The 11,225-nt window shown below is 43.6% G+C and overlaps 1 protein-coding gene across 3 annotated transcripts in view; it reads right to left on the bottom strand.

Moving 5' to 3' along the window:
* Window positions 1-6,289: 6,289 nt before the first annotated feature.
* Window positions 6,290-11,225, bottom strand: part of EGFL6 (EGF like domain multiple 6) — a 59,655-nt gene continuing 54,719 nt past the window's right edge. For all 3 annotated transcript variants that reach the window (XM_004758843.3, XM_004758840.3, XM_004758841.3), the window contains one exon: window positions 6,290-6,749. In XM_004758843.3, the coding sequence (XP_004758900.1) occupies window positions 6,639-6,749 (111 nt within the window). In that variant the 3' untranslated portion in view covers window positions 6,290-6,638. The remainder of the gene's footprint in view (window positions 6,750-11,225) is intronic.

Here is an 11,225-nt window from a genome sequence, read left to right as displayed (position 1 = left end):
GATTGCTGGTCTTCCGATGCACCTGCACGCTCCTGTTTCCTTACCATAACCTCCCTTTGCTGTAAGTTAGCGGAGGTCTGGTTCTGGTGCTTGCTACCAGCAAACGCTGCCATAGTCCCCATCTTAATGTAGCTGTGTGATCTGAGAGCCATCCGAAGAGCATCCCTGATCATAGATGGTGTTGAAACTGCCTTCTTACTTGTTCCTTCGTAGTAAAGCATTGGAAGCTACTATTCTAAAAGAACGAGTATCTGAAAGATTACATTTGGAACTCTTTATTCCCTACACCCGCATTATCTTAGAAGGGTAGCCTCTCTTCAGTTGTTGGGATAGAGGACAAGTAAACGTTGACAGGGGGACCTGGGAGAGAAAGAAATGTCCACAAGATTAGGTTCTTTGAGATCTCAGGGGTCACTGAATTGGAAGGTTCTAGGTATCCAGAGAGGCATGAGTTCACAAGACATGGGGAAGGGAGAAATGGAGCAAAGCAGGAGCAGGAGATGCTGCAGACAGCCCTCTCTACTGTTTGCCAGGTGACAGCCACGGGCACATAGGCCATCACAAGAGGGCACTGCTGGAACTCTGAGAAGGATCCACAAACTGAATGGGAGCACCCAGTGCCTCACCTTTTGGAGGAGAGCTGTGTTACTGCAACTTGGACCCATGAGGAAAAAGATTTTTTTAAAAATTAACATATAATGTATTATTTGCCCCAGGGGTACAGGTCTGTGAATCATCAGGCTTACACACTTCACAGCGCTCACCATAGCACATACCCTCCCCAATGTCCATCACCTCACCCCCTTCTCCCTACCTCCCCACTCCCCAGCAACCCTATTTGTTTCATGAGATTAAGAGTCTCTAATGGTTTGTCTCCCTCCTGATCCCATGAGGAAAAAGATTTTTAAAGGGACAGTGACAGGGATAAGAAAGGGGGATGTAGAAGTTTCTGTGGGTGTCCAGGAAGACTAATGGATGTGGGAAAGTTGAGGGTTCCAGGCTTTCTGAGCAGCAGGCACATTTCCTCAGACCTCAGCCCCATCAAAATTCCAGTGCTGTTGACCTCCTGCAACCCACTTGATGTCCAAAGTCCTTTGGTATCCTGAAAGGCAAGCCAGGGGACATCCCCAGTGTCAGAGTCATTGGTGGCTGGGTTATATATGAGTCTATGCAACTTTAGTTCAGACTTGCCTGGTATTTATTGAGAGCTGAATTCACTCAAGGTGTCCCATGTTAATTGGCACAGTCAGATAGATGAAGCTCAGCTTTGGGGGGGTGGGGAGTAATACTCTTACTTTCTAAATTTTCATTGTGGTATAGTCCATATGTAGAAATGCTGGTGCACAAATTGTTAAGTGTATTGCTCAATGATTCTCATAAAGTGAACACGTCCATCCAAAAAGCATCGAGAAACAGAATGACCACAACCCCACATCCCCACTCGTGCTTCCTCCTAGCACCCCCTCAGAGGGTAAACACAACCCTGACTTCTCCAGCACAGATTTAATCCTGTCTCATCTTGAAACTTAGGTAAGCAGAGCCACACAGTATGTCCTTTCTAGTTTCTTTTGATCAATGCCAAATTTTTAAATTCACCTGCGATGTTGTGGGCAACGTTGGTTTCTTCATGCTCACTGCCTGATAGTATTTCATTGGATGGATATACCACGGTTTATTTTTCTATTCTACTCACGAGGGACATCATGGATTTTTGAGTGGTCCCACTGTGACTATTATAAATCGTGCTTCTGGGCATTTCTATTGAGGGTATACCTGCGAGTGGAATTCTGGGTCGGTCATACTGTTTGAGGCCATAAATGCCTGATACAAAGTCTCTCGCATGATTTTTCTACCTGAAAAAGGCAATTCTAAATGTGTTTCAAGCAACATCATCAGCAAAATAAATATATAGGCTTTGAAAAAAAAAATACTGGGACAGAAAGAGGAATTAGTTCTTACCTAATTTCATTGGATCCAGCATTCTTCATGCTGTAGAAGGTGGCCCCAGGGTGGGGGAAACCGTGACCCCCCAGGGCCCGCCTCTGCACTGCACCCCTGCCCTGAGGCCTGTGACAGAGAGGTCGGGGCAGCCGTGTGGACATGAGGCTCAGGCTACCTGCTATCCCGTGAGTAATAAAGCCCAGCTCTCCGATCCAGGAGTCTTGTGTTTTGTACTGGTCCATATGAAACCAGAAGAGGCCAACTTGTTAGCTTTCAAGAACAGTTCTTAACTTCTGAAAACAACCTCAGGTGAAACCATTCCATAGTCATCCCTCGAGCATTCTGTGCCTCCAAGGAGAAGAGTACAAAACCTACAGGCTACCTCAGGTCTGGCTGAAGACTGGTGGAGTCGCCGAGAGACATCGAATGCCCAAGCCCAAGGGCTCTGGGTTTTGCCCAAGTCCCAACTGCCATCGTACAGACAAGGGAAATGGTACACTTCCCACAGGGGACCTGAAGTCTCCCGAGGTCTGTAAGGGAGGGACACATCTTCCTGGCCACAAGGAGGCTTTTTCCACACCTGAGAGCAGAAAACTCCAGTGTCATTCAGTACCCCTCCCTACTTAGGACAAAGGCCCAGATGTGCTCTCAAAGTCAGCTTGGTGCTTTAGTCAGCTGCTGACATTCAGCCCCAGAGGGGAGCAAAAATGGGGACTCGTGTCATTGTTATTTCAATGTGTTCATGTAAACTCATGAGGTCGGAGGATGTGGGACATCCTGGTGAATGTTGTTAGTCTGTGCCAGGGAAGAGGCAAGCACCCTTCAGTGGTAATTTGGGCAGCACGCCGGGTCTGTGAAAGGTTGAAGATCATGGTTTTGTTGAAGAATCTATCTGCACAATGTATCATTTTCTGTAACGCTGCTCGGCAGTCTGGTGACAGGAAAGGGAAAGAAGTCAGTGGGGTGATCAAGATTGGGGCTCTGTATGGTGGCCTTGGTGGAAGAACACAGGGCATGGGTCTTGGGGGGCAATGGCAAGTGTCTTTGAAGGGATGGGGGCCTTGGACTCTATGTTGTTTTATAAGAGAGAAAGTCAAGACAGGAAGCCAAGAGATGGGAAGAAAAAGAAAATGTCAAGGGAATGGGTCTTTAAAAAGTCCAAAGGAGAAGTATGAGGTTAAGAGAAAGCCAGATAAACTAGGTAGTTTGATGTTGGAGTTCACGTTCAGACCTGATGATTAAGTCCAAGGTGGTGGCCATGGTGCAGGGACCAGGAAGATGATGGTAACTGGAACAGAGGTCAAAGAACAGTGAAGCTAGGACATCAGATGGGTCATTTGCATAGATGTCACCACACTGGTTGATGACTATGGCAAGGAAGGGCCAAGAGGACTGTAGAGCTGTTTCACTGCACCCTCAAAAAACAGTGGCCTTTACAGGGAAAGAGAGAAATAGGAGATTGTGAACAAGAGTGGAGCAACAAGGGTGTCCCCTTCGAGAGGACCCGGCATGTGCGCAGGGAGGAAGGACAAGCAGCTTTCATTTGCTAAGGCCGCAAGGACAGAGGCTGCCCAGGAGAGAGCTCAGCTCAGCTGAGGAAGAGGCCGTTGGCAGAATTAAGATGGAGGAGAGTTTTTTTTTTTTTTACCAGTGTTGTGTGTGTGATGGGGGAGAGGGCAGAAACAGTGGAAGTTAGTATCCAGAGGAAGCAGCGTGTAACAGTGTGGGCAGAGGGTTTGGGCAGGACAGTGGGAAGGGGCGAATGACAAGGGGGTTTCAAGTTGAGCGGTGGCCAGGGACAATAGATATGGATCCTGGCTAAATGATCTGCCCTTAGGTTCCCCAAAGGAACCCAAGTATGACTCAGGGCTGTGTAGGCTAGGGCTCCATGACTTGATAGCCCATTGACTAGAGTTCAAAACAGTATGTTGGTATTTAAGGGCCCAAAGAGTTAGTCCCCCAAGACTATGGTCTTGTGGTATCATTGGTAGGGGAAGCCCCCAGGGTCAGGGAAGAGTAGTCACTTGAGTCTGGATTGTGATTTGTTTGAAATCCTACATAGGCCACGAGAGGGTTTATTGTTTATTTCACTTAACAAAATGTTGAACAGTGACTGATTGGGAACAGGGACAGAGATACCAAAATGTCATCAGACACCCAGGTTTCTTCCAGCTATGCACCCCTCCATAAGGTATGGTCTTTGACCTCATGATCACAAGGTAGCTCAAAGAGCTCCTGCCTTCACAACCAACTACACTGCAGGAAGGAAGAAGGAGGAAGAGAAATGGCAAGAGAGGCTGCCAACTGACAACCCTCTTTAATGATCCTTCCTGGAAGCCCCACCAATGACTTTAGTAGGCTCTCCATCTGAAAGAGGGGTTGGGAAATGCAGCCTTCTTTTTTTTTTTTTTTTAATATTTTATTTATTTAGTTGACAGACAAGAGATTACAAGCGGGCAGAGAGGCAGGCAGAGAGAGGGGAGGAAGCAGGCTCCCCGCTGAGCAGAGAGCCCGATGCGGGGCTCGATCCCGGAACTCTGAGATCATGACCTGAGCCGAAGGCAGCGGCCCAACCCACTGAGCCACCCAGGCGCCCCAGGAAATGCAGCCTTCTAATTCAGCACATTCCACTCCCTGCCCACAACAAAACCAAAAGAAAACAAATAACACACACACATTTATATGGTTATACTAGTAAGGAAAAAATCTAAGAATGGATATTGGGTAGGCAACTAGAAATCTCTGCTACAGATATTAGAGAAACATGAAATACTCTTATTCAATTCAACTTGACTCAGCCTTGCGCAGTAATTCTCTACCCATATATAACATGATTTCCAGGCTTCCCTATTTCATTTCTGGTTCAACATCTCTTCCTTTAACCTGGATCACTGGGGCACTGGTCCTTCATTGCAAGTTCTCCCTTCTATCTTCCTTTATTCTAAACCATAACTGAGCTCCCGAATTTCCTCGGTCACTGAAGAAACAGAGGCTTCTTCTTCAAGTTCTATCACAGTCTTAGAAACCACCTGTATCAGTTAGTCCTTGCTGCGTAACAAACCACTCCAAAGCTTAGTGTCTTAAAATGACCATTTTATTCTCTCTCATAATTCTGCGGGCCGATTGGACTTAACTAGGTACCTCTTCATCTGGTCTCACTAGAAACACTATTTTTTGGGCTTCTGTAACTAGCAGTTTTCCTAACAGATACAACTAGAGCCGTTGAAGACAAGGCGCTATATGCCAAAGTTACTTCACACTAAAGGAAAACAATGTTTTTGCCCTACCATCTTGAAACGTTGTATGTGTTGGTTGTATTAAAGAGAACGCTGATGGAAAAAGGTTACTAAGTTTTTTTAAAAAGGGTTGTTAAGAGTTTCAGTTTAAAAAAAAAAACTTTAAGAGTGAGGTTACACATATGAAAGGTTAGTAAGTGGACTACCTTCTCTCCTTCCTTCCTCCTACAGCTCAAGGCCTTCGTTGCTTCAAGGGACAACAGGAAAATACTTGGGGAACCTTCTCTTTATGACCCAGAATCTTAAAACATAATATATGTTCATCCACAGGGAATATACTCAAGATTCATTACCATACAAAGCTGTTGCTGAATTTGAAAGAGAGAAACAGAGAAAAGAAGGTGTTGGTCTTTCTTCTGAACCCTACACTTGCCTGATTTAGTTTTAGATATTTCTCTGAGGCCTTAAGCTCAACAACTTCAGCTAATTTGCATTGCACTTATGAGGCCTAATAAAGCAGTCCTGTGCTCCTGTAAAAGGAAATAATTTTACGAAGTTTTAAGTATATAGAGTGTTTCCAAAGAAAAAGAAGAAAACCCACATTTTCCAGTAAAGCAAATAATTCTACATATAATGAAACAGAGCATTAACAACACATTTTCTTACTTAGAAAAATAGAAAAACTTAAACCATGACACAAGGTGATTAGTTGAATGTTATTACAAAGAATTTAAATATACAAGCTTGGCTATAAAAGATCAGGCTCAGCCACTTAGATAAAAATCTATCTGCTATGTCAGTTTCCAAGAAGTGCCAGAAAAGTCAGAGAAACAATTCCCCGTGGGATTTTGTTGTTGTTATTTATTTTTAATTTTTTTAAAATGTTAAACTTTAAAAAAAGTTTTTATTTATTTATTTGACAGATAGAGAGAGAGAGAGAGTCAGCAAGAGAGGAAACACAAGGAGTGGGAGTGGGAGAGGGAGAAGGCTTCCTGCTGAGCAGGGAGCCCAATGCCGGGCTTGATCCCAGGACCCTGGGATCATGACCTGAGCTGAAGATCACTTCGGCTTAACGGCTTAACTACTAAGTCACCCAGGTGCCTGTATTTGTCTTTTGTCTTTTTTTTTTTTTAATTCAAAAAATGTTTTATAGAGGTCCATCAATTCATGGAGACAAATCAGATACACTGGAGGATGGGGTGCTGGGGGGAGAGGGGAGGAAAGCTGAGCTTTTTCCACACTTCCACATTTTATAAATTCAGAAATGAATGAGTGGTACTATACTGAAAGGCACCTATTGGCACATCTTCCACAAGAAAGACATCTTACAATAATGTTTCTGTTGGTAGGTTATGATTTTTCATTTTGTTATTTCTACAGTGGGGCGATCTATGATGTTGTATCAGAAAACAGAGAACGGACAAAACATAAAGACAGAAAGACAGAAGAGCAGAGTAACATTCAGCCAGTCGCAGATAAAAGGTCATCTGGACACAAGCCTGAGAGCAGCACGACGCCGTCCACTGCAATTTCCCCGCGTTTGCCCTTGCCACGTTCTGCTTCAAAAATGACCTAATAATGGAGAAGATTAAAAAAAATTACTCCAAACCATTCAAGTCAATGATATAATCCAACTATTTAATAGCAATTAAACAGAACTGAACTCGGGGCACCTGGCCAACTCAGTCAGTGGAGCACGAGACTCTTGAACTTGGGTGGTGAGTTTGAGCCCCATGCTGCATAAAGATTTCTTAAAAAAAAAAAAAAAAAAAAAGGGACTGAACTCATCAGCCCCTATGGCGAAGAGACAGGCATTGACATTGCATATATAATAATGTATTTTCCAGATGTCAGTATCTGCACTGAAAGGATTATATTCAGAGAAAACAGGGTCACTGCCACTCCTAAAAGCATCTGCATAGCCTTGAAAAGCTAAGAAAGGTATGGCAGAAGGAGGACAGAGCTCGATGTGGGGCTCGATTCCAGGACCCTGAGATCATGACTTGACCTGAAGGCAGAGGCTTAACCCACTGAGCCACCCAGTAAGTTCTTTTTTTAAGATTTTATTTGACACACAGAGAGAGGGCACAAGTAGGAGTAGTAACCAAGGGAGAGGAAGTGGTAGGCTCCCCACTGAGCAGGGAGCCCAATGTGGGGCTTAATCCTAGGACCCTGGGATCGTAACCTGAGCCAAAGGCAGAAGCTTAACCGACTGAGCCACCCAGGTGCCCCAAGTTGCATAAGTTCTTTATTTATTTTGGATGCTAACACTGTATCAGTTGTAATTTGCAAATATTTTCTCCCACTCAGTAGGTTGTCTTTTAACTTTTCGTTGTTTCTTTTGCTGTGCAGAAGCTTTTTATTCTGATGTAGCCCCAACAGTTTATTTTTTATTTTGTTTTTTGCCTTAGAAGACATCTAGGAAACTGTTGCTGGGACCAATGTCAGAGAAATTACCGCTTTTCTCTCTTCTAGGATTTTTATGTTTTCAGGTCTAACATTTACATCTTTTAATCCAATTCGAGTTTATTTTTGTGTATGGTATAAGAAAGGGGTCTAGTTTAATTTTTACATGTAGCTGTCTAGTTTTTCCAACACCATTTGTTGAAGAGACTGACTTTTCCCCATTGTGTGCTTTTGCCTCTGTAGTAGATAAACTGACCATATAAGTGTGGGTTTATTTCTGGTTCTCTATTCTGTTTCATTGATATATGTGTCTATTTTCTGAACAGTTCCATACTGTTTTGATTACTATAGCTTTGTAGTATATCTTGAAATCTGGGATTATAATACCACCAGCTTTGTTCTTCTTTCTCAAGATTGCTTAGGCTATTGGGGTCTTCTGTGGTTCCATACAAATTTTAAGATTATTTGTTCTTGGGGCGCCTGGGTGGTTCGGTGGGTTAAGCCCCTGCCTTTGGCTCAGGTCATGATCTCAGGGTCCTGGGATCTAGCCCCGCATCAGGCTTTCTGCTCCACGGGGAGCCTGCTTCCCCAACCCCCTCCCCCACCTGCCTCTCTGCCTACTTGTGATCTCTCTCTCTGTCAAATAAATAAAATCTTAAAAATAATTATTTGTGGGGCGCCTGGGTGGCTCAGTGGGTTAAGCCGCTGCCTTCGGCTCAGGTCATGATCTCAGGGTCCTGGGATCGAGTCCCGCATCGGGCTCTCTGCTCAGCAGGGAGCCTGCTTCCTCCTCTCTCTCTCTCTGCCTGCCTCTCTGCCTGCTTGTGATTTCTCTCTGTCAAATAAATAAATAAAATCTTTAAAAAAAATTATTTGTTCTAGTTCTTTGGAAAATGTTGTTGGTATTTTGTTTAGGATTGCATTAAATCTGTAGATTGTTTTGGGTAGTGTGGATATTTTAATATTATTTGTTTTCTAAATCCATGAGAATGGAATATCATTCCATGTGTTTATATCATCTTCCATTTATTTCATCAGTATTTTATAGTTTTCAGAGTACAGTTCTTTCACATCTTTGGTTATGTTTCTTTCTGGTATTTTATTATTTTTGATGCAATTATAAATGGGTCAGTTTTTAAAATTTCTCTTTCTTCTCCCTCGTTATTAGTGTAGAGAAATACAATAGATTTCTGCACATTGATTTTGTATCCTATGAACTCACTGAATTCATTTGTCAGTTTTAATAGATTTTTGATGGAATCTTTCTGGTTTTCTACATGTAGTATCATGTCATCTGCCAATACTGAAAGTTTAACTTCCTCCTTACCAATTTGGATGCCTTTTATTTTTCTTGTCTGATTGCTGTGGCTAGGACTTCCAGTACTATGTTGAATAGAAATGGTGAGAGTGGACATCCTTGTCTTGTTCCCAACTTTAGGGGAAAGGCTCTTCCCCACTGAGGATGATGTTAGCTATGGGTTTCCATATATGGCCTCTATTATGTTGAGGTCTTCTCTCTAAACCTACTGTGTCGAGCATTTTTATCATGAATGGATGTTGTACCTTGTCAAATACATCCATTGAAATTATCCTATGGTTTTTATCCCTTCTCTTTTTGATATGGTGGATCCTGTTGACTGATCTGTGAATACTGAACCACTCTTGCATCATAAATCCCACTTGATCATAGTAAATGATTTTTTTAAGGTATTGTTGGATTCGGTTTGCTAATATTTTATTCAGGATTTTTGCATCTATGTTCATCAGAGATACTGGGCTGAAGTTTTCTTTTTCTTGTGGTATCTTCATCTGGTTTTGGTGTCAGGGCAATGTTGGCCTCATAGAATGGATTTGGATGTCTTCCTTTCTCTTCTATTTTTTTGAAATAGTTTGAGAAGAAGAGGTATTAACTCTTCTTTGAATGTTTGGTAGAATTCACCTGTCGAGCTGTCTGATCCTGGACTTCTGTTTCTTGAGAGATTCTTGACTACTGATTCAATTTCATCATGGGTAATCAGTTTCTTCCAATGGTTGTCTGAGGTTATCTATGGACACTAGATTCTTAGCAACAAGACTCCAGTCCTAGTAAAGATTTCTGTGTCCTGGCCAGACATGGAAGTTGGTGAAGAGATGGGTGACTTTACGTACTGGATGGGTACAAAGACTATCCATGGCCCCCAGGATCAAGTGAAAATGTGCTGCCTTCTCTTAATATCCGGGCTGCTTTTAGCCCTTCAGGAGTGCAGGGCCCCCTAGGGAGGGGCACCCTCCCTCAAGCCTGCGTGAGCAAAGAGCCGAGATCGAATCCCATCCCGCTCCCCCCTTATTCAGCATCCCCATCCTCCAGTATGCCCCAGGAAGGATGCCCTTCATACTGGAAGAGTTCAGGGCATAGGTGCCTGCGTCAGAGCCTGGCTGGGCACAAGTGTCCCTCTTGACAGAGCAGTGTTGTGTTACAGTGTCCCTGCTGGCTGGGCTCTTTGGCAGCATATTTGCAAAAATGTGTACTTAAAAAAAAAAAAAAAAACCCACTGTTTTGACGGCACATGCTACTACCCGCCCCCAAGCTACCGTGTTCTACTGAGAAAGCATTTCTCAGTATAAAAATTCGGTCATGGAGTCATGAATGCTATGTGGAGGCGTATTTCAATTCTCCAACAGGATGTCGACTATGCATAGCACAGCCCAGTGTCACAGTCCCCAAACCACATTATAGCCACAGCTACGTAAATATGTGGGTTGGGTTTGTGTCGATGCAAATATGTTGCATAAACTAGAACCAATGTGTGCATCAGCACTAAACAAGCATGGGAAAGAGGGAAAGAATGGTGAGAAAATTCACCTATATCCCAACGTGTATTTTATCTATAGTCAGATCTCAGGACGTATTTTAAATAAGATGCTCTGCTTCAGTGGGACGCATAGATAAAAAGATATTGAATATAACGTCTGACCCTAGACCCCAGGTTTCCTACTACTGTGTATCAAAAAACAAGGATTTTCCTTATATTTATGAATCATTCCTCTTTCACAAGCGAAGTGTCAATGGAATCCCGATTCATGGATCCACTAAACGCTCTTCTTCTGCAAACCCTTAGTTGGTACTCAGCTGTTCATGTATCTCCTTCTAGCTTCCACCCTACCTCTTCCCTTCTCACATCAACCGAGCCTTACACAAGGGTCCACAGTGGCTGCCTCCCAAGCTCTATTCCCTTCCTTCCTCATGTCTCTGTAGGGTGGCCTCCTGCTCCCCTCCAGACAAGCCCTGCAAGGGGCACCAGCCACCTCCTGAGAGTCTAACCTGATAGACACTTGTCATTTTTACCCTATGTTCTTCCTGTTTCAACTCACTGACCAACCTCCTCTTGCATGCTGTTCCCATTTCCTTTCTTAAACCCACTGGACAGTAAAGGATTGGTCCGTGAGGTCTGGGTTGTCTAAATTGTCTAAACCCTGAACATTCTAAAGAAAGGTTCGGCTCTTGACTGGTTCCTGGGAGATAACCTCTAAGTCCTTGGAATATCTTGTCCCTTAAGAGTGTTTTTGGGGGTGCCTGGGTGGCTCAGTTGTTAAGCATCTGCCTTTGGCTTGGGTCATGATCCCAGAATCTTGGGATCGAGCCCCGCACTGGGCTCCCTGCTC

The sequence above is a fragment of the Mustela putorius genome, unplaced genomic scaffold (assembly GCF_011764305.1).
Source record: "Mustela putorius furo isolate JIRA1106 unplaced genomic scaffold, ASM1176430v1.1 tig00003836_pilon_pilon_pilon, whole genome shotgun sequence".
Taxonomy (NCBI): Eukaryota; Metazoa; Chordata; class Mammalia; order Carnivora; family Mustelidae; genus Mustela; species Mustela putorius.
The sequence above is the reverse complement of the archived record's forward strand: the minus strand, read 5'-3'. Positions and strand labels throughout refer to the sequence as shown.